At 39.5% G+C, this 24,712-nt stretch overlaps 1 protein-coding gene across 2 annotated transcripts in view; it reads right to left on the bottom strand.

Moving 5' to 3' along the window:
• tmem131 (transmembrane protein 131) overlaps positions 1 to 24,712 on the bottom strand; it is a 190,108-nt gene that overhangs the window by 78,377 nt on the left and 87,019 nt on the right. For both annotated transcript variants that reach the window (XM_059963868.1, XM_059963869.1), the window contains 3 exons: positions 8,950 to 9,073; positions 2,774 to 2,890; positions 2,045 to 2,167 (listed from right to left, as the gene is read on the bottom strand). In XM_059963868.1, coding sequence (XP_059819851.1) covers positions 2,045 to 2,167; positions 2,774 to 2,890; positions 8,950 to 9,073 — 364 coding nt within the window. The remainder of the gene's footprint in view (positions 1 to 2,044; positions 2,168 to 2,773; positions 2,891 to 8,949; positions 9,074 to 24,712) is intronic.

The following is a 24,712-nucleotide window of genomic DNA, read 5'->3' as shown; positions in this document are numbered from 1 at the left end:
CCATCAGATATCTATCTAGCTCCTTCTTGAAAGCATCCAGAGAATTGGCCTCCACCGTCTTCCGAGGCAGGCACCTCCACAACTCTCTGGGAGAAGAAGCTGTTCCTCAACTCTGTTTTAAATAACTGACCTCTTATTCTCAATCCATGCCCTCTGGTACTGGACTCTCCCAACATCTGGAACATATTTCCTGCCTCAATCCTATCAAATCCTTTAATTATCTTAAACGTTTCAATCAGATCCCCTCTCAATCTCCTCAATTCCAGCGTGTACAAGCCCAATCTCTCTGCGTAAGACAGCCCTGCCATCCCAGGAATCAACCTAGTGAATCTACGCTGCACTTCCTCAATTGCCAGAATGTCCTTCCTTAAACCTGGAGACCAAAACTGTACACAATATTCCAGGTGTGGTCTCACCAGGGCCCTGTACAAATGCAAAAGGACATCCTTGCTCTTGTACTCAATTCCCCTTGTAACAAAGGCCAACATTCCATTTGCCCTCTTCACTGCCTGTTGCACTTGCTCATTCACCTTCATTGACTGGTGAATATTTCTTCCTCATTCTCAAGCTTGGTCTGAACAACAACTGAACCTCTTAACCACACCTGCATACTTTCATGCACTGAGTTGCTGCCACATGATTGGCTGATTAAATAGTCCATGTTAAAATGGAGGTGTGCAGGTGTACCTACTAAAGTGGCCACTGAATGTGTATGCAATCATCTCTATTTCAGTGGACAACAAATTCAGATTTTCATTTTAGAAGTGTTGCCATTTCTCCCACAATGGAGCACTTGGTATCCTCCAAGAGGTTCTTACTGCATTTTTTTTTTCTAAAATCCCTGCAATATCATACATTCTGGGCTTCTCAAACACTTTGCAGTTGAACAGATGTGATTTGTAAAATCAAATACCCAAGGTCCTCCAGCTACTGTGGTTCTCATACATTTTGTTCAGTTTCAATTTTGCTACCTGCATACTTCTTGGTCTGTGAGCTCTGTTACTCAGAACATTCCTAAATTGTAAAACTCAGTTACAATTACTCTGTTTCCATGGTGAATTTCAAACACCCATTCTGGTTTGTCTTACTGGCCATGAATTTAAATGCTAGGGACTTGGTGCAACTGAGCTAGCTAGTTTGGGACTGGTGGTATTTGACTTCACTTCAAAACAGAACAATCATGACATCTCAGATTTTCTCCACTTCAATGTGTTACAAATTACCATTCAGGAAAGTATTAATTTTTTGGCAGGGTGGGAGGTAGGTGGCCTTTATAGGAAGGACTGTCAATGATCATTAGTCAATGACAAATTATCTCAGGCTTAAGTAAACTATTAACCAGTTTTAATTTTTGACGTATTAGCATTGCTCAAAGTCATACATCACAGATTCAGGCTGCCCTGTCAGAGTACATAATGACCAGTAAGCACACACTTACACTAATCCCACATTACTTCCATTTGATTCCCTCCTTGTTTCTGTCAACTCCTCACAGATGCTAGCATTCACATTTGCTATTGAGTTAAATAATTTACATAATCCTTGCTACTAAATTACTTTATAAAATGACATGGTACATATTTGCAATTTTAGATTACTTCAAACGGAGCCATTTATCACAACTTCAATTAGCAAGATTTCTTAAGTAGCAAGCCATTTCATTCAACTATTGAATAAGTACTGCTTTTTGATTTGTAACACCTTTTAATTTGGATGGGGGAAGCAGGGAGGGACATAAAAAATTAAATAAGATGAAGAGTAATCCACACTACTTTAAATTAATATCTGAATTGGATCTTCTCCCACATAGTCAATGTTCCAATAAACCAAATTATTTGTGCTAGAGCCTTTGATTATGAGATTTAATACGAAAATTCAACAGATGGTTCTGCTGTAGAGATTGGCTAGACTTCACCTTTAAGAATCCAGAAATTGCTGGTCTCCATGGAAGGCAACTTCAAGAATGGGTACTCAGATCTTCAGATCTGGATGCTAAAACAAACACACAACCACAGTATCATCACAATCTCAACAGACAACTTACCTGTAAAGGTTCACTGTGAGGGTTGTGTATGTTTATTAAAGGTGAAAAACTACTATTTACTGGAACTCTTGCCCCTATAAATGGGCGCAAACGGTAAGGATTAGGTATTCCAACACCAAACACCTGTAATTAGATGTTACAAAAGGATGGTTTACAAAAATGCCAAAGACCAATTAATGAACAGACAATCAATGTCAAGACATGCAAACTTCCTGAAGTAGTAAATTACCAAAAGAGAAAGTAACTCAACCACACTACAGTTCACACAGAAAAAAATGAACATGAAATAATTTCAGGTGATAGGTGATCAGAAAATGCCTACTCTTTCTACTCACCAAGGAGCACACCAGAGGGAGATAAAACTCTTGAGATGATGCCAGAAGTTAATGATGGAAATTGCCTAAAGGTCAAACTATTTTTGTTGTATCAAGCTGACACTCAACATGTATGAACTGAAGCAAGGAGGATTTGAAAAGGTTGTAGGTCTGGAGTTTGTGGGTGGGGGCTTGATGGATAGCAATAGTTGGAAAGGATATAGGAACAGGGAGCCAGAAAGTTGTAGATGAGAATCACTGACATTAACAACATACATCAGCAAATAATAGTTGTAGCACAATTTATTCTCCCTTAAGAGAAATTCATTTAGAGGTTTAAGCATTTTGCTTAAGACTTTAAATTTTACCTACTGAGTCAAATTATATTATTAATTAAAATTTAAGATTCTCTTACCTGGTATGTAAATACACCATGAAGTGATGTATTAATAAATAAAGTATTTTCTACATTTCCCACTACTCTTGCAAGAAAAACTACATCAAAAGATGTGTTTCCTCCTGGAGGGATTATCTGGACAGCAAAACAAAAAAAAAGTGAATTAGCTCATAACCTGTGTAGCTGAAGCAGATTTTGTTGATTCGTATACCTTGGACAAATAAGCAGTTTGGCAACAGGCCAAAAATGCAGTTATAATTAGAATTTGCCATTTTGTTTGAGCTGTCAGCATTACGTTTCAAAGAAACCATGTTGGTCCACAGAAGAGGTCGTAAATGGTTGGAAGTTTGAAGAAAATAAAACCTTGCATCCTTGTTATTTCAAATATATTGGCATTGGTAAGACACCTGAATAATGCCATCTTAGCCTTAACTGCCAGTTTACACATCTTACTGTAATATTCTTAAACCAAGTACAAATGCTTATGGAGTCAGGAGGTGTAGCAAAATGTCTCCAGACAGTACAATCTGGCAATAGACATGTTGGATATTTCTCAGATTGTAAACTGAGAAGTTTCTCAGACTGACGTAAACTGATGGAAATGAAAGTCAACCAGCTTCTATAACACTAAATACTATTACACAAATCCAGTTAATTTTCCCTCAAATTAAGTGCATTAGCTTAGCATTAACAGCACTTTAAGCACTGAATTCCAGAATTGATCTGCTAACATTTTGTCACCTTAGCATTTGCCACCAAAACTTCAAAATATTCATTAGTCATGAAAGATAAACTTAAGATCTTTCACAGTTCAAAAATATTCATATTACAAAAGATAAATACTGTAAAAATCTTAGCCTCAAATTTTTGCACTGACGAATTATAGTCAAAATATCATAATTATCATTACCCTAAAAGAACTTGGCAATTCTAATTATGAATATGCATAAATAATCTTTTTTTTGTAAAATATCTTCACCCATCTTTGATAGTGTTAAACACCCAGTACTGAACAAGAAAGTCAGTCGAGGTTATAAGTTTAGCTTGAATCCATGTATTATCAAACTCAAGGCAGTTGCTACAAATGAGCCATGGCTGCCATCTACTTTACGGTAGGCAAGGGACTGAGTTCATTGTCTGTAACCATCTCCAGCACTTCTTAAAATTACTTGGTAAAAGTGATTCTGTACATGTAGAAATCCTGAAGTCGCTAACAATAATTCAATGCTACTCTACGGAGATCATATTTTGCAGTTTTCAACACTAATCAATATGATTCAGTGATTTGCTGTGAATTTCAAAACAACTAATCTCATTGTAGAAAGCTGAAAATGCTACACTCTGCTCTGCCAAGTACAATTTTCTTTAAAAAAAAATCACTGCTCAGAAAACCCTCTGGCCTTAAATTGATGATGTAAATTGGCAACTCACTGACAAGTGCATTTAAACATGTAATTGTTCTGGGTCTTGAAGAAGGGTCTCAACCCGAAATGTTGGTTCTTTAATCCTTGCCATAGATGCTGCATGACCTGAATTCCTCTAGCATTTTGTGTGTGTTACTCTAGATTTCCAGCATTTGCAGGACTTCGGTGTTTCATCGTTAATTTTGAGAAAAGTTTATGTATTTCTATTTCTACTTGCTCCTATTTTTATTTCACTAAATGCAAAGTGTTACCATCCCTCATCATACTCCACCAACATTTGTCTGAAAATAAGCTTGCTCAATATTAAAACTATAACTATTTTAATACATTTTCAAAGTAATTATAATGTCATACAATTCTACCACACATGCTCCCACCAAAGTACTCAAAACTAATCACAATCACTTGTATGGTGCAGCATACTGAGAATCAAGACAGAGTTAACTAAATTTAACACACAAGGAGAAATGAGAGCAGATGGCTGAAACCTCAGTCTGAAGTGCATTCTAAATAACAAGTTTGGAAGGTTTACTGAGAGAATTCCAAAAATTTGGGACTTACCATCTAAAAGTACAGTTGTAAATGCAAATTCAGAGATCCTTAACATGCCAGTATTGATAGTGGTTGGGGATTACAGATGAGGTTGTTAGGGCAAAGTGAGGCCAAAAAAGGAATTTAAAATACGAGAATTTTTAAAAGGTAGTGGCTTAACCAAGAGCAGTCTTGTTGTAAGTTAGACCACTGCAAAATGAAACTGCACCCTATATAAATTTATAGACCTGCCTTGTCTAACATTTACCCAATGTTTTCATATCAAGATAATTGTATTGACCTTACAGTGATGTTAGAAAGTTTGTGAGCCCTATAGAATTTTCTCTGTTTCTGCATAAATACGATCGAAAATGTGATCAGATCTTCATGCAAATCCTAAACCTAAAGAGAACCCAATTAATTAGCACAAAAACATTATACTTGTTCATTTATTTATTGAGAAAAATGATCCAACATTACATGTATTTGTTGGAAAAAGTAGGTGAACCTTTGCTCTCAGTAACTGGTGTGACCCCCTTGTACAGCAATACATTCATCCAAACTTTTCCAGTAACTTGACCAGTCTTGCACATCAGCTTAGAGGAATTTTAGGCCATTCCTCCTTACAAAACTGCTTCAAATCTGGGATGCTGGTGGGCTTCCTTGAATGAACTACTTGCCTCAGGTCCCTCCACAACATTTCTATAGGATTAAGGTCAGAACTTTGACTTGGCCATTCCAAAACATAATTATTCTTTAAAAAAAACATTGTTTTACTCTTGTCTTTCAGATCATTGTCCTGTTGCATTATCCAATTTCTATTATGCTTCAGGTGAAGGAGGGCTACCCTGACATTCTCCTGTAAAATGTCTAGACACAATTTTGAATTAATTGTTCCCTCAAAGACTACAAGCTGTCCAGGCCCTGAGGCAGCAAAGCAGCCCCAAACCATGATGCTCCTTCTACCAGCTTCACAGTTGGGATGCGGTTTTGGTATTGGTGTGCAGTGCCTTTTTTTCCTCCAAATATAGCAATGTGCATTTATGACAAACAGTTCAACTTTTGATTAATTTGTCCACAAAACATTCTAGAACATTCAGGTAGTCTTTTGCAAGCTTGAAACATGTAGCAATGTTTTTTTGTAGAGCAGTGGTTTCCTCTGTCATGGATGTCCTTCCACGAACAGCATTCTTGTTCAGTGTTATTCTTACAGTGGACACATGAACAGAGATTTCAGTGCATTTTAGAGATTTCTGTAGGTCTTTTTTTGTTACCCTTGGGGTTTTTTTCCACTTCCTTCAGCATTGCACATTTTGCTCTATGTGTGATCTTTGGAGGATGCCCACTCCTTGGGAAAATAGCATTCCTCATCTGTAGACAATTTCTCTCACTGTGGACTAAAGAACATTCAAGTCTTTAGAAATGCTTTTGTAGCCTTTTCCAGTTTAATGCATCTCTACAATTCTTTTTCTAAGGTCCACTGAAAGTTGTTTTGATCGAGGCATGGTGCACATAAACAGATCTTTCTTGAGAAAAGCAGGCTCTGTCAGTAACCTGACCACTTTCTTTTTTTAAAAATATAAGGCAGGGCACCTCTATAAACTCACACCCCCCAAATCTCATTGATAGGAACACCTGCCAAATAGCTTTTGTAGAAGGCATTACCCCAGAGGTTCACATACTTTTTCCAACAAATATGTTATATTGGATCATTTTTCTCAATAACTGAAGTAAATTTTTTGTGTTATTTATTTAATTGGGTTCTCTATCTAGTTTTAGGACTTGCGTGAAGAGCCGATCACATTTTAGGTCATATTTATGCAGAAATAGAGAAATTTTTTTTACAGGGTTCACAAGTTTTCTAGCATCACTGTATATTGTTGTAAGTACAAAACCTTGCAACACAAAAATGAAATTAAGCTGCATTGAGTCTCTACACATCTTCCCATCTCATGTTACACTGATGATGGAAAAGGGAACCATTTGGTGCATCATGCCAATCCTTACAGGACCAATGCCATTTGCTCCAATCCCCCTCTCCGTATTTTGCTCTAGAACTGCAATTTATTTGCTTACAACTTTTAGCTTTTTCTTGCCATTGGCCTGCTCTGAGGAGTAATTTACAGTAAACAAACAAGTTGTCTTTGGGATGTTGGAGTAAACCCATAGTCCTACAGAGAATGTATAAAGATATCAGAATCATGACAGAAATCGTGGGACAGCAGAAACACTAGTCCACCTGTTGCTTCAGTAGAAAAGGTTCTCCCAATCCTTTCCTGAAAACTTATTAATTACAGGTAAAAGCAGTGATGCATTCTATTTATGGTAACAGTATCTCTTTCAAAATGGAACAATTGATACTTACTGTGAATGGTGATATAAGAGGCCATTTTATATAAATTTCTTTCTCCTTTAATTGCCTTTCTGGATGTCTCAAAATATCTCGTGGCCGAACAATAACTTGCCAACAGCAGCAATGTACAAATAACCACATAATACTGGTCAGAATTTATTTTAATGACAGAAAACAAAACTAGCTGGAAGGCTAGAAGAACTCAAAAAGCAATATATGCCAGATCATGAACATTTGAATTTGAGAAATGCTAGATACGTTCAGAGGCCTACAAAGCCCTCTGTACCAGTACCAGTAGCATCAGTGGCATTTCAAGTCAGTGACATTACATCAGAAATTTTATACCAGATGCTGGCTGACTTGCTGAACATTTCCAGGAATGGACTTCTATTCTAGTCTTATTAACAGCTTAGATGATCATATTCTACAAAAAAGACAGTACAGAAAATATTGTATCTTTAGAAAGAGAACCAGGATCCCGCCTGAAGTGTTGACTCAGCTTCCTTAGCCTGATTACCCAAGTATCTCTGTTCTGTTTTTGCTTTAGGATTCCAGCTTTTATAGTTTTTGTTAGATATAATCACTTAAATAATCACATTGTTAACTACATCAAAACTGACCCAAAACACAGCTCTACCCAAGTTTATAGTTGAGAAGCAGTGGAGCAAATTTGCCATAGAATTTCAAGATAACTAGAACTGCAACCTATCCACAAGCAATTTCCCCTCAACCTCTTCCTAACTAGGGGGAGAAATGTCTTTGTTTTAAAGTGAATGTTCAATGTAATAGTATCTACTTGAGCAGTTACTGCAAATTAGTCATGTTTTACTAAACTGCACAATTAATCTTGTGACAAAAGATAAATTTCATTCTCAGATTGTGATGGCTGTTAATGATTCAGATCACACGTGCTAAGTTGCAGATTTTTATTTGCAATCATGCAGACATCACTCCCTATGCGACTCCCTTGTCCATTCATCCCTCCCATCCCTTCCCACCGATCTCCCTCCTGGCACTTATCCTTGTAAGCAGAACAAGTGCTACACCTGCTCTTACACTTCCTCCCTCACCACCATTCAGGGCCCCAGACAGTCCTTCCAGGTGAGGCGACACTTCACCTGTGAGTCAGCTGGTGTGGTATACTGCGTCCGGTGCTCCCGGTGTGGCCTTTTATATATTGGTGAGACCCGACGCAGACTGGGAGATCGTTTCGCTGAACACCTACGCTCTGTCCGCCAGAGAAAGCAGGATCTCCCAGTGGCCACACATTTTAATTCCACATCCCATTCCCATTCTGATATGTCTATCCATGGTCTTCTCGACTGTCAAGATGAAGCCACACTCAAGTTGGAGGAACAACAACCTTATATATCGGCTGGGTAGCCTCCAACCTGATGGCATGAACATTGACTTCTCTAACTTCTGTTAATGCCCCTCCCCTTCTTACCCCATCCCTGATATATTTAGTTGTTTTTTTTCTCTGTCTGCCCATCACTCTACCTGTTCTCCATCTCCCTCTGGTGCTCCCCTCCCCCTTTCTTTCTTCCTAGGCCTCCCGTCCCATGATCCTTTCCCTTCTCTAGCTCTGTATCCCTTTTGCCAATCACTTGTCTGGCTCTCAAATTCACCCCATCCCCTCCGGTCTTCTCCTTTCATTTCGCATTTCCCCTCCCCCTCCCACTTTCGAATCTCTTATTATCTTTCCTTTCAGTTAATCCTGACGAAGGGTCTCGGCCCAAAACGTCGATAGTGCTTCTCCCTATACATGCTGCCTGGCCTGCTGTGCTCCACCAGCATTTTGTGTGTGTTGCAGAAATCTTTGCTGATAAGCATATTATTACAGTGGGCACCTTGTAGCCATTTTAACAATTGCAATTAGAACTCACCCTATTTTGAAAAAATGATGCATGAAAATGTGATGTTGTTGCTGATATCGATACTAATATGATTGTTTCTTCTGTGCTGGGGTTGTGCAAGTATACTTTCTCCATTTTTGGCATTCCCACTGGCCTGTGAAAATATAAACAATTAGCATCAATATTTTGCATGACTGATTTAGTTAATATATGAAGAACAGGTACTGAAATCATGCTCACTTGACAGCTGATAACTTTTAAAATCAAATGTAATATCTTTCAATACAAAAGACCAAAATGTACTTGCTTCAGCTAAGCCGCTATCCTAACACTACACCCCTCCATGATTCTTACAATTGTAACGACCTTTTACAGATGCCTAGGCATCTCATTTGCAGAGATGGGCAGTAAGATACCAAGGTCTCTATGGCAACTGTGCCTCAGTGTGCATACCACCGAGTCCTGCCCCAGAAAGCTCAAATAGGTTGTAGCAGGAGATAAGGCTAGGATAGAGTAACAAGGCTTGATAAATGTTTTAACCTCAAACATTAAAAATCACGTTTTACTTCCTACATAAATGAATGAATCTACTCCATCAGTGGATTCTGCTTCAAGAGCCTGATGACTGAGGGGTAATAACTGTTCTTGAAACTGGTGGTGTAAGTTCTGAAGCTCCTGTACCTCCTTTCTGATTGTAGCAACAAGGAGAGCATGGCCTGGATGGTGGGTGCCTTGATAATAGATGCTGTTTTCCTGCGACAGCCCTCCATGTAGACGTGCTATACCCATGATGGACTGGGCTGTATCCACTACTTTTTGTAAGCTTTTTCATTCAAGAGTATTGATCTTTCCATTACAGGCTGTGCTGTAGTTAGTCAATACAGATCTAACACAGATCTATAGAAGTTTCTCAAAGTTTTAGATGACATGCCAGATCTTCAAAAATTTCTAAATGGAGGCATTGCCGTGCTTTCTTCGTAATTGCATTTACATGCTAGACCCAGGACAGACCCTCTGAAATAACACCACCAAAGAATTTAGAGTTGCTGACCCTCTCCAACTCTGATCCCCTGATGAGGATTGGCTCAAGAGCATCTGGTGTTTTTACCCTGAAGATCATACTCACATCCTTGGTCTTGTTGACACTGAGTGAGAGATTGCTGTGGCATCACTCGCCAGATTTTAAATTTCCCTTCTATATACTGATTCTTCACCATTTTTGATTCAGCCAATACGAATGGTGCTGTCAGCAAACTTAAATATGGCATTAGAGCCACGCTTACACTCACAGTCGCAAGTATAAATTTGCGTTGATGGTGATTGTGAAGGAGACATTGTTGTGGAGTAGATCCTGTCAATTTGAACTGACTGGGGTCTGCAAGTGAGGAAAGGGAGAGGGGATGGCACGGAATAGGAAAAATTACAAAAGTAGCTAAATCCAAAGGTAATTTCTGAGATCGGGGTCTTTGCAACTGAATTCAGGATGCTCCGGTGCCAGAGTTGAAGCAAGGAGGATTAAAGGGCTGAAGGGGATCATGGTGAACATTTGTTGGAATGGTCAAGTTGCGAGGTAATAAACATGATTGAGGGTTTTAGCAGCAAATAAACAACTCGAAACTATAATCAATCATTGTTGCAGAAGTGGAAATAGGCAGCTCAGTGGTCAAATATGACACTAAGACTATGAACAGTCCTGTTCAGTTTCATCACAATAGTTCTGTCAAACTCAACATTTGAAATTTTAAAACAGGTCATCTTTCACCACTTATCCAGATCATAATCCAAAACTAAACTCTGTGTAGATATGAAATCCATTGCCATAAAAACATTAGACTACTTTAAACTCACCATTATCCACAACCTTTAAATGAAGAGTTACATTTTACATGAATGTTCTAACTTAGCATTTCAGTAATGCCTGGACTTGTCACATTTTTGTGCAAATCATAACACCATAAATCAGGACACATTTAATGGCAACATGGCAAGAGATTTAAATTGCAGTCAACATTGTTTGGGGGGGAGGGGGGGTGCGGCGGTGAGGGATGGAATTGGCAGCACGCTGGACAGGCGTGGAGAATCTCCACGCTTCTATTTTAGAAAACAGGAGGTTCAGCCAGGCTGTTCTCATATCTTAGCAGCTGGCTCACAAAGCTACATTGGCAGGAGTTCTAAGAACAGTTCTACTTTCTGCCAAAACTTGTACTTGAATATACACAGAACAGCACAGGAACAGGCCCTTTGGCTCAGAATACTGTTATGAACTAATTAAGTTAGTAGTCAAATGTCCAAGTAAACTAATTCAACCTGCCTTCACAATGTTCCTTACATAATCAGGAACCTTTTTAGAAGCCTGTTGAACTCCTCTACTGTGTTTGCCGCCACCACCACTAAAAAAAATACTTGCTTTGTGCATCTCCTTTGGACTTAACCCCTCACACCTTAAAAGCATGCTCTCTGGTATTAGGCATTTCGACCCTGGGAAAGAGAGACTGGCTGTCGACTCTATCAATACCTCTCATAATCACAAGCCTCTATCTGATCCCTCCTCAACCTCTGCCACTTGAAACAAGCAAAGTAGGTCCACACTCTCCTTGTAGTGCATGCCCTCTAATCCAGGCAGCATCCTCTTCTGCACTCTCTCCAGAGGCAAAATAATCTTTCTATAATAGCAATCAGAACACTTAAATAAGTAGAAAAGAGGGAAGAAATAATTTAAAGTAATACCTAGCAGTACTTTAAACTGAGGCATATATTCAAATTAAACAGATACAAACAAAATTTGGATCAAGAACTACAATGGCATAAGGTTTTCTATTAATTTCACTCCTCACATTTAAAAATTTCAGGGCTAATCTACAACAACGGAATTATTTATAATATTAGTACTAGCATACCTCTTTCAAATAAAATCCTGATAGGCTGAAGTTTGTAGTAAACTATCCAGTCCGTCTTAGCTTGGACATATATTCTAGAAGCCAGGTGGCCTACTACACACTGTTCTTTGATACAAGCTTTAACACGAGAAACTGTATGCCTTTTAAGCTTGGAAGAGAATTTTTCTCCACTTATCGTTTCATTTTGCTTGGCAAAATGGGTGAAGCAATCATTTCAGCAGGAGTGAACTGGATTCAAGTTACACAGCAAGTAGACACTGTATTTAACGTGTGCCTTGATTCCATTTAATTACAGTCCGCCCTCCTTATCTGCAAATTCAACCAACCACAAATCGAGAAAACCGTAAGTGCTCTTCCAGCACTTGTTGTTCGAGCATGTACAGACTTTTTTCGTGTCATTATTCCCTAAACAATACAGTATAACAACTATTTTACGTAGCATTTACATTGCATTAGGTATTATAAGTAATCTAGAGATGATTTAAAGTATACAGGAGGATGTACTGTGGATCGGGAGCCAAAAAAATCGGAATTTCTCTTACTAAGTAAGTCGGAACAGGTACATCCGGTATTACTTAGCGTCAGTTAGTCAAATGTTTGTCTTAGAAAATAGTATATATTTTACCTTTCTACACATATAAAACCCTTAAGAACGTATGCTTCAGCGCCGGGCTCGGGAAGTTCCCGAGTTTGATTCAGAGACAGATCACTTCCGAGCACGCTCACCATCCATGTCTGGTTAATGTGGAGGATCAAAAACCCAAAACCCAATAATTAAACCACTGCATTGCTTAGTAATAATTGTAGCTTTCATTGGGGCAGGGCCTTTCTCACTTTATCCTTTAAAATTGTTCCGATTGTTGACCGACTGTAGCCTAACGCTTTTCCAATGACGGATGGTGTTTCACCTCTTTCTGATCGCTTTATTATTTCCGCTTTATTTTCAATCATGATTATTTTCGTGAATAGTAACACTACGGATTCAAAGCTCTAACACCGGGTCCTAATGTCCACCGCACTGAGACAGGTTAAATAAGGTCTGGGGTTCCGCTGGGTCTTAAAGTGCACTGCATTACGACAGGCTGAATAAGGGACTTGAGCATCCACGTTTTTTGGTATCCGCCAGGGGCCCTAGAACCAATCCCTCGCAGATAAGGAGGGCCGACTGTACTTCATACAGAAATTGCATGCTTTTACAGCACTGGTGAGGTACTGAGACCAATTTTGGGCCCCTTATTTTAGAAATGATGTGCTGACACTGAAGGTGGTTCAAAGGAGGTTCACAAAAATGATTCCAGATCGAATGGTTTGTCATATGAAGAGTGTTTGATGGCTCTGGGCCTGTGTTCACTGGAATTCAGAAAAATGAGGGGTGATCTCATTGAAGCCTATTCAATAGTGAAAGGCCTTGACAGAGTGGATGTGGAGATATTTCCTATGATGCCAGAGTCTAAGACCAAAAGACACAGCCTCAGAATGAAAGGGGCATTCTTTTAGAACTGAGATAAGGAGTAATTTCTTTAGCCAGAGTGGTGAATCTGTGGAATTCATTGCCACAGGCAGCTGTGGAGGACAAGTCTTTATGTATATTTAAGGCAGAGGTTGACAGATTCTTGATTAGTCAGGCCATGAAACAATATGGGGAGAAGGTAGGAGATTAGAGCCAAGAGGAAAACTGGATCAGCTATGATGAAATGGTAGAGCAGATGCAATAGGCCAAATGGACTAATTCTGCTCCAGTAACTTGTGGTCTTGTATACATATTTTATTATATTCTATTATATATTACATACATATTTTAACATATAAAGAGACTAGAAAAGACACATCAACTTTTAGCCGATTTTGAGACCGTAATGACTAAAATCAACTGGGCAACAGCTGGTAGTTGCAACTTTGGACTTGTTTTACCATGTTACCAATATTCATTCTCCAACAATTTGCATTATTGAAATTAAAACACAATAAGGATAAATAACAACAACATGACTATAATGATCTGATATTTTTGAACCCCGGTGTTAATTTTGCTTTCTGCCAAGAAAGGATCGTTACATTATATTTGATAGGATTAAACAGTATCTCACAGGATTACCAGCCAAGGTTTTGTGCTCAAATTGTGGAGAGGAGATCCTAATTATGGCAGGTGAAAGACGAGTTTCAATGGTTGTAATAATCTCCAGTGTTTACCAACATTACATGGCTAAACAATGATATTTGTACAGATGGATACAGAAAGCCTAATAATTCATGGTGATAACTCAGCACTATTTCACACATTTAATTGTAGTCTGCTATACTACAAAAGTAATCAGTGATTTTATATGAATTGTACAAATCTACATCCTAATCTCTCTGTACGATACAGTGAAAATATTAAGTTTATTATGCATGGCTATTTTTGAATTCACTGCTTAGCAAAATCTTAGCTCTAAATAGGCTAAATTTATGTCAATAGTTATTCAATTATATAATTCAAAAACAATTCATAATATTCCAGTTTCTACTTCTGTGCATGCCTCAGTCTTTACTACACCATGTGTAAAATGTTTATCGGCTAAAATGTACTTTTCTGTATCCCCACCCGTGTCTGATAAATGAACTGACTGAGAATTCCTGTGCAAACGGAAGTTCAGCCAAATGAATGATATCACAGCTGTTCAACACGAGGGATCCTCAATCAGCAACTGATTCTGGGAAAAAGTCCACAGCATCGATAGATAAATTTTTGTGCCCTGTTCACCTTGGAGATGAACATAGCGGCTCTGCTGGGATGAAAAAAAATTAAACCAGTAAAGTGCACTTGCTCACACAAAACAATTCTTAACGGGAACTGTTAAGTCTTCTGAAGATTCTTCCTCCCCAAATACACATCGTGTGGAAAATCCATCTTACATAAGAAAATGGGCTCTAGTTTTCAAATTACACTTCGTGGCTACTTATCATGTACAGGAATGGTGCAGTCTTCTGCTGCTGTAACTCATGCACTCAAGGTTCGATGTGCTGTTCATTCAGAGATGCTCTTCTGCGCAGCACTGCAGCAAGTCATGGTCATTTGAGTTACTGTCAACTTGAAACAGTCTGGTCAGCTCCTCTGATCTCCCTCATTAACAATGAATGCATTTTCACTCACAGAACTGCAGCTCACTGGAAGATTTTTTTTGCTTGTTTTTCACACCCTTCTCTGTAAAATCTAGAGACTTGTGCATGAAAATCCTAGGAGATCAGCAGTTTCTGAGATAGTCAGCCCACCCCATCTGCTACCAACAACCATTCCACAGTTAAAGTCCCTTAGACCACATTTCTTTCCTATCCTGCTGCTTGGTCTGAACAACAACTGAGCTTTTTGACCACGTGTGCATTCGTTTGAGAGCCAAGTTGCTGATCAGATATTTGCATTAATGAGCAGGTGCGCAGTCGGCCATCCTTATCCGCGGGGGGTTGGTTCCGAAACCCCCCCCCAACCGCGGATACTAAAAAAACGTGGATGTTCAAGTCCCTTATGTAACCTGTCTCAGTGCGGTGGCAATCCCCTGCGGATACTAAAAAACGTGGATGTTCAAGTCCCTTATGTAACCTGTCTCAGTGCGGTGGCAACCCCCTGCGGATACTAAAAAACGTGGATGTTCAAGTCCCTTATGTAACCTGTCTCAGTGCGGTAGGTTTTAGGACCCAGCGGAACCCCGGACTTTATTTAACCTGCCTCAATGCAGTGGACCCAGCGGTGCAGCTCTGAATCTGCAATGTTTCTGTTCACAAAAATAATCACTATTGAAAATAAGGTAGAAGTAATAAAGAGATTGGAAAGAGGTGAAACACCATCGGTCATTGGAAAAGCATTAGGCTATGTTGGTCAGCAAACGGAACAATTTTAATGGAGCATGTGAAAGGCCCTGCCCCAATGAAAGCTACAATTATTACTAAGCAACGCAGTGGTTTAATTATTGAAACACACGTGTTTCTTAAGTGTTTTATATACATAGAAAGGTAAAATATGTACTATATACTAAGAAAAACGTTTGACTAACTGATGCTATATAATAAGGGATGTACCTGTTCCGACTTCAAATCCGACTTAAAGACTGACTCAGGAACGGAACTCATTCATAACCCAGGGACTGCCTGTACTTATAAGTCATCTCTAGATTACTTATAATACCTAATACAATGTAAATGCTATGTAAATAGTTGTTATACTGTATTGTTTGGGGAATAATGACAAGAAAAAATAGTCTGTACATGCTCAAACAACGAGTGCTGGAGAGAGAATTTCCGGGTTTTCCCGATCCGCGCATGCAGAACCCACGGATAAGGAGGGCCGACCGTACTGTACTTAATAAAGTGGCAATTGAGTACATATTATACTCCATGCAAGAACCTCATTAACACAGTACAAATTCAAAAGAAACTATCATGAGCATCTGAATTCGACAGCAAACCATACAAGGAGATAACAGAACAAATAAACAAAGCTTCCTTTAAAAAGTTGGTTCTAAGAATCCTAAAGGGGATGAAAAGAGATTTAGAAGGGAAATTTCAGAGCAGAGCGCCTTTGCATGTTTTGCAGAAGATTGAGGATAAGGGCAAGGCTATGGAAGAATTTAATTTTAAAATAAACCACTTAATCAGAAGCAAACCTAGGACAATGAGTACAGAGGGTGGTGGGTATATGCAATATTTCAAGTTAAGATGCAGCAATGGTTTCTGTAGATGCAGTTCAGCATCAGAAAGTAGAGGAGTTGGGTAGAGAGGGTATCTGATTTGGAAATTGATGCTGCCCAACAGTGCTGTGAAAGATTAGAGTAAAGGCTGATCTATACTTGTGCGTATGGGCTATGCAGCAGCCTACGCCGTAACCCTGATTTTCACTTCTGCGTCGCTCTACGCCGTAGCAAGCATGTATTGGTGTGTGCCAAAATGCTAGTTGGCGGTGGGGTTTCTATGCCACTGTGTTGAGTTTCTTTGTGAGAGACATGGACGAGGAAATGCATTTCAAACATGTTCGCATGTCAGCAGGTAGATTTGACGATTTGGTTCATCTGTTTCACATTGGTGTACAAACATGGCGGAGAAGAAGCAACCGGAAATGCATAGGAGGAAATGCAATGCTACCAAGCAATCACAGTTGTTGCGATCTGCGTCACCGTGATGCGTGAGTTACTTTTCTGGGGAGGTGCACGTCACTATATGGCGTAGGGTACACAGTACCTACGGCATTGATGTGACACCCAAGTATAAATCAGCCTTAAGTGAAAATAAATGCTAGTGAAAAAACTTCTTCAGCCCCAATCTTTACAAAGGAACAAATAAAAGTCATTGACCATTCTGCTCTGCCTTTCTACAGAAGGATCTTTCACTTCCATGACATTCTCCCATCCAACTTTGCCCGTAAACTCTAATGGCTTCATTTTGAATGAGAGGCTGAGGCTGAGCCTCTATACACTTTCAGGGAGAGAATTACAAAGATTTGTTGCACTTCGCAATGGAATTCCTCACCTCAGTTCCAGATAGCCTACTCCTTATTTCAAGACATTATGTTCTCCATATCAACCCTGCGAAAACCTCAAAATTTTACGTAGTTCAATATAGAAACATAGAAAACCTACAGCACAATACAGGTCCTTTGGCCCACAAAGTTCTGCGGAACATGTGCTTACTTTAGAAATGACACAGGGTTACCCATAACCCTCTACCCTCTAATATGATCATGGTTCATTTACTCAATGTCAAATACAGTCCAAGTCTTATTTAGTCTCTCTTCATTGAGCAGCCTACCATTTCAGAAAATGGTCTGGTGGATCTTCCCTGGACTTCTACTGCAGAAAATATATTTTATTTGGAGAAGACCAAAACTGAACTTTAAATTCCATCTGTGGTCTCACTACAGCCCTTATTTCAATTGTACTAAGTCACCTTTACTCTTACATCTGTCCTCAAGTTGTGTAATAAAAGGTTAATTCCCATTCACCCCTAAAACTTGCCAATGACTTCCAATTAATCTAACCCTCTTCTCTGCTCATTGCCTATAACTCTTCCTCCCTTTGCATATCACCAGGCCATTCAGCCCATCGAGTCTGCTCCACCAAACTGGTAGACCATGTGAAGGAGATGTATGCATTTTCCAAAGGACCTTAACCTCCCTTGGAAGTAGAGGCAACTCTGGTCTTTCTTATACACAACTCCACTCAAGTCTGTCATTCAGGGATACTCCCAAGTACATGAAGGTCCTCACCACATCCACGCCCTCACCATCAAAATTACAGGGTGCAAGTCCTGAAGCTCATGTACCTTCCACCTGACGGCAGCAGTGAGAAAAGTGCACAATATGGGTGGTGGTGATCTTTCTTACGACAGTATTTCATGTAAATGTGCTCAATGGTTGGGAGGGCTTTACCCATGATATACTCCGCTGAATCCACTAGCTTTTGTAGGATTTTCTGTTCAAAGGCATTGATGTTCCCATAATCAGGTCATGATGCAGCCAGTCAATACACTCCTCACTACACATCTATAGAAGTAGAGGTGCTGTGATGCTTTCTTTGCAATTACATTTACATCCAGGTCCTCTGAAATAGTAACACCCAGGAATTTAAAGTTATTGACCCTCCACATTGAGGACTGGCTCATGGATCTCTGTTTTTCTCTCTCTCCTGAAGTGTTCAATCAATTGCTTGGTCTTGCTGACATCCTGAGAAAGGTTGCTGTTATGACACCACTCAGCAAAATTTTTCATCTCCCTTCTGTATGCAGATTCTGATAAAGATTGCTAATGCATTCATTATAAATGTAATGTCATAGTGGCCATACTGGGGGCTAGTGTCCAGCTGTTGCATAAACAAAATATACAGGCAATTAATCTGAATATGGAGTAGGCCATTTAAGGGAGGAAGTTCTTCCTTCAGAGGATTGCAAATCTGTCGAATTCTAAGCCAGAAAATTGTACACGCCAGGTTGATGACACTACGGTTATTAGCAGAATTTCAGAAGGTGATGAGAAGGCATAAAGAAGTTAGGTCGTTCAGTTGGTAGAGATGTGCTGCAATCAACCACACACTCAATGTCAACAAGACCAAGGAACTGACTGCAAACTTCAGCAACGGGAAGGGGAAGTTCTCATAAAGAGGTCAGTGGTCAGAGGTCACTGAGAGGCAAGTATAATAGCTTCAAATTCCTAGGCATCAACGTATCAGACAATGTATCCTGGGCTTAACACATTCATGTAATCATGAAGACATACTAGCTGCAGTATTTTATTCATAGTTTGAGGAAATTTATAATGTCACCAAAGATACTTGTAAGTTTCCACAGAAGTACAGCAGAGAGCATTCTAACAGCAACACAGACTGGTATGGAGGTTCCAATACACAGGATCAAAAGAGGCTGCAGAGGGTTGCAGACTCAACGAACTCCATCACAGTCATAACCCTTCCTATCACTGAGGCATTCTTCAAGAGGCAGTGCTTCAAGAAAGCAAGTTCATTATTAAGGACCCTCATCATCCAAGGTATACTACCTTCTTGTTGCTACCATGAGGGAGGAGGTTCAGGAGACTGAAACCCCACACTCAACATTTTAGGAACAGCTTTTTCCCCTCCCACATCTTATTTCAGAATGGCTGTGTACCTCATCATTCCCTTCTTGTGCTACTTTTGTAATTTACAGCAATTCTTGTCTTTGCACTGTACTGCTGCCAGAAAACAAATTTCATGACATACATCGGTGACAATAAATCTGATTCTTGATAAATATGTTCAAGACTGGGATTAACAGATCTTCAGATAGAAAGGAAGTTATGGGTCTCTGAGTAACAAACAAATAAAATTGACGATATTACCTTACTGAAGAATACAGCAGGTTCTGAAGGTTAACAGGCCTATTCCAGTCCTATTTATATTCCTTATTGTATCAACCCACATATGAAGTGAATGCTTACTACATTATCCCCATTCTATATAATGGATTCTGGTTAATTGGTTCATTAGTTCATCAGTGCAGCTGCATACTTATGACAACTCTTAAAGAGCAAAACCAATCAAAATTGCCGGGATTCCCTTTGCTTATTTGGGACACCATGCCACTTAATTTAATGCAAAAAGCATCATGAACAAAGCAGATGAGCTTATAGCATGGATCAGTACTTGGAGCTATGATGTTGTGGCCATTACAGAGACTTTGATGGCTCAGGGGCAGGAATGGCTACCTAAGACTGCCAGGCTTTAGATGTTTCAGAAAGGACAGGAAGGGAGGCAAAAGAGATGGGGGCATGGCACTGTTGATCAGAGATAGTGTCACAGCTGCAGTGAAGAGGAAGTCATGGAGGGATTGACTACGGAGTCTCTGTGGGTGGAAATTAGAAACAGGAAATAATTCTACAGGGTGTTTTTTTAAATACAGCTCGCCCAATAGCAACAGGGACATCGAGCAGACAGGGAGACAGATTCTGGAAAGGTATAATAACAGGGTTGTTGTCGTGGGAGATTTTAATTTCTCAAATATTGATTTGCATCTCCCTAGAGCGAGGGGTTCAGATGGGGTGTTCAGGAAGGTTTTCTGATACAATATGTAGATAAGCCTACAAGAGGAGAGGCTGTACTTGTTAGGTGTCAGTCTCTCACTGGGAGAGCATTTTGGAGATGGTGATCATAATTCTATCTCCTTTACCATAGCATTGGAGAGGGATGGGAAAAGACAAGTTAGGAAAGTGTTTAATTGAAGTAAGGGGAAATATGAAGCTATCAGGCAGGAGCTTGGAAGCATAAATTGGGAACAGATGTTCTCAGGGAAATGTACAGCAGAAACGTGGCAAATGTTCTGGGAATATTTGCATGGCGCTCTGCATAGGTACGTTTCAATGAGACATTGAAAGGATGGTAGGGTACAGGACCACGGTATACAAAGGCTGTTGAAAATCTAGTCTAGAAGAAAAGCTTACGAAAGGTTCAAACAAAAAAAAACTAGGTAATGATAAAGATCTAGAAGATTATAAGGCTAGCAGGAAGGAGTTTAAGAATTAAATTAGGAGAGCCAGAAGAGGCCAGGAGAAGACCTTGGCAAGCAGAATTAAGGAAAACCCCAAGGCATTCTACAAGTATGTGAAGAGCAAGAGGATAAGACATGAGAGAACAGGACCAATCAAGTGTGACAGTGGAAAAGTGTGTATGGAATCAGAGAAGATAGCAGAGGTGTACTTAATGAATATTTTGCTTCAGTATTCACTACAGAAAAGGATCTTGGCGATTGTAGGGATGACTTACAGCAGATTCAAAAAAATTGAGCATATAGACATTAAGAAAGAGAATGTGCTGGAGCTTTTGGAAAGCATCAACTTGGAGAAGTCACCTGGACCAGACAAGATGTACCCCAGGCTACAGTGGGAGATGAGGGAGGAGATTGCTTAGCCTCTGGCAATGATCTTTGGATCATCAATGAGAACATGAGAATGAAGGATTGGACGGTTGCGGATGTTGTTCCCTTATTCAAGAAAGAGAGTACAGATAGCCCAGGAAATTATGGAGCAGTGAGTCTTACTTCAGTGGTTGCTAAGTTGATGAAGAAGATCCTGAGAGGCTGGATTTATGAACATTTTGAGAGGTATAATATGATTAGGAATAGTCAGCATCGCTTTGTCAAAGGCAGGTCGTGCCTTACGAGCCTGATTGAATTTTTTGAAGATGAGACTCAAGATAGAGCAGTAGATGTAGTGTATATGGATTTCAGCAAGGTATTTGATAAGGTACCCCATGCAAGGCCTATTGAGAAAGTAAGGAGGCATGGAATCCAAGGGAACCTTGTATTGTGGATCAGAATTGGCTTGCCCACAATAGGCATAGGGTGGTCGTAGATGGTTCATATTCTACATGGAGGTCAGTGACCAGTGGAGTTCCACAGGGATCTATTCTGAGACCCCTTCTCTTTGTGATTTTTATAAATGACCTGGGTGAAGTAGAAGGATGGGTTAGTAAGTTTGCTGCTGATAAAGTTTGGGGGTGTTGTGGATAGTCTGGAGGGTTGGCAGTAGTTACAGTGGGACATTGATAGGATGCAAAACTGGGCTGATGGAGTTCAACCCAGATAAGTTTGAAATGGTTCATTTTGGTAGGTCAAATGTGAAGACAGAACATAGTTTTAATGTTAAGACTCTTGACAGTGTGGAGGGATCAGAGATCCTGGGGTCCATGTCGTTAGGACACTCAAAGCTGTTGCTCAGATTGACAGTGTTGTTATGGTGTGTTGGCATTCATCAATAGTGGGACTGAGTTCAAGACCAATGAGGTAATGTTACAGCTATACAAGACCTTGGTTAGATCCCACCTGGAGTACAGTGTTCAGTTTAGTCACCTCACTACAGGAAGAATGTAGATACTATGGAAAGAGTGCAGAGGAGATTTCCTGGATTGGAGAGCTTGTCTTATGAGAATAGGTTGAGCGAACTTGGCCTTTTCTCCTTGTTGGACTGACAGAGGCTGAGAGGTGACTTCACAGGTGTACAAGATGATGAGAGACATTGATCGTGTGGATAACCAGAGACTTTTTCCCCAGGGCTAATATCGCTAACATGAGGGTGCACAGTTTTAAGGTGTATGAAAGTAAGTAGAAGGGATGTCAGGGGCAAGTTTTTCCACACAGCAAGTGGTGAGTGCATGTAATGCACTGCTGGTGACTGTGGTGAAGGTGGATACAATGATTGTAAATGGGTCCTATTCTGCATGGAGATCGGTGACCAGTGGTGTGCCTCAGGGATCTGTTCTGGGACCCCTTCTCTTTGATATTTTTATAAATAACCTGGATAAGGAAGTGGAGGGGTGGGTTAGTAAATTTGCTGATGGCACAAAGGTTGGGGGTGTTGTGGATAGTGCGGAGGGCTGTCAGAGGTTACAGAGGGACATTGATAGGATGCAAAACTGGTCTGAGAAGTGGCAGATGGAGTTCAACCCAGATAAGTGTGAGGTGGTTCATTTTGGTAGGTCAAATATGATGGCAGAGTATAGTATTAACGGTAAGACACTTAGCAGTGTGGAGGATCAGTAGGATGTTGGGGTCCAAGTCCATAGGACACTCAAAGCTGCTGTGCAGCTTGACTCTGTGATTAAGAAGGCATACGGTTCTTAAATAGCGTCAGTGTGTATACTAGATGAATTCCTCTGTCCATAACTAGTAGGAATTTGTATGGTTTTGTAGTACTGCTGTAGCATTGGTAATGTTCTAATATTTTTTCTGTACTTCATTTAAATATACAATTTGTTCCTCATTTAAATAGCAGTTTGTCATCTGTATACCTTTGTAACTATTTCCATGAAACTTCAGCTAATGGGGAGCCGCTTAATTGAGTCAAAATGTATTGGTACTGGTCCCGATGTGTCCCAATTAACCATAATCCGCTGCATTTTATGTTAACTACTGGCTTAGCCTCAAGGCTGAAAAGATCAGTCTGCCGTGTACATGAACTCCGTTTCATTGATGGCTATTGTTTATACAAAATCATCTTAAGCTTAATAAATGTTCTGAAAAACATAACATTTAGATATATCAAAGATGTTAGCAGCGATATCCTCAGTAGCTACTGGGCATACTTCTGGAAGCATAGAAACATTATCTAATTATTCAAAGACTAGTTGTGTTGATTTATAAATATTTTTGCAGGAAATGTTTTAAGGAAACAATTTTCAAATGGCATTACATATAACAGTGTCAGATACATTTTGAATACAAGTTTATTTCTCCATATAAGATAAACGTTGGCCTGGAATGTGCAAAGGGAACAATTATGAGATTATTATATTCACTGTTGATTCACCAAGAAAGCTGGTGTGGATAAGGGAGGGAGGAAGAAGCCAAGAATGATAGGACAGATTGATTACACACTTGAGTCCACAATGGTTGCTTCAACTGACTATTTAAAATAATAAGTACACTGGGTATGACACACGACACATCTTGATATAAATCTCTACTATTTTAGACAAATGCATGCCGATTCAACCAGGCACTTAGTGCCTATCAGGGTCAAGTGGCTAGACTCTACATCTTAGACATGAGTGAACGAAACCTCTCACTGCATAACTTATCAGTAAATAATGTGACATTTTATGCAAGTAACCCTTCAGTAAAGACCTTACTAGATTCAATGAATTTCAACACTGGCACTCAAAAAAATTTTAGTTGGCATGTCATGCTATTCCTCGATCAAGTTTTTAAAGGATTATTCACTCATGGGGCTGTGCATTTACTCATTTCCCTTTAGTTATAGCACTGCAATACTATAACTTAGACCAGTTTGCTGAATCAGCAATATTTATATCATTCTAGAAAAGCTGGAATAATGACCCCTGGCTCAACTATATTGCAAAATAGATTTTCCCGGTAAGCAAGCTGCATGCTAAATTTAAGGCTTGCCATTCTTCCTTATTGATACTAGAATTTTATGCATTAAAATATACGGGCCTTCGCCATAGCTAACTAATCTAAACTTTTTCCATTTTTTTCCAAAATTGTTCAGATTTTCTTTTTTCCAACTGTCCACTGAAGCACCAAGTGGCCAGTCAGTTCAATAGGAAAGACCTGCACTGATTCAGAAGTAGCTAAACCAATACCAGCATGTACCTCTTGAAGAGCATTAATATTTGATGACAGAGCCAATACACAAAAGCAGAGCTGTTAATATGAAACTCAAAAGATCTCAACAGAAATATTATAAATAAGAATTGGGTTTAAACAGCTGACAGCAAGTGGATGTAAATTGCAGGCATTAACTACCAGATTACACTTAATTTGCTCTTAATATGAAATACTCCTAGTTATATCTCTAGTTCACCAGTAATAGTATAACTAACCACAAAGTATTTTGGATCACACCCAATTCTGGTTACATTCCAGCCTCCTACAAAAATTGCAGCAAA

Source organism: Hypanus sabinus, chromosome 3 (assembly GCF_030144855.1).
Source record: "Hypanus sabinus isolate sHypSab1 chromosome 3, sHypSab1.hap1, whole genome shotgun sequence".
Classification (NCBI taxonomy): Eukaryota; Metazoa; Chordata; class Chondrichthyes; order Myliobatiformes; family Dasyatidae; genus Hypanus; species Hypanus sabinus.
This window is presented reverse-complemented; position numbering and strand designations above follow the sequence as displayed.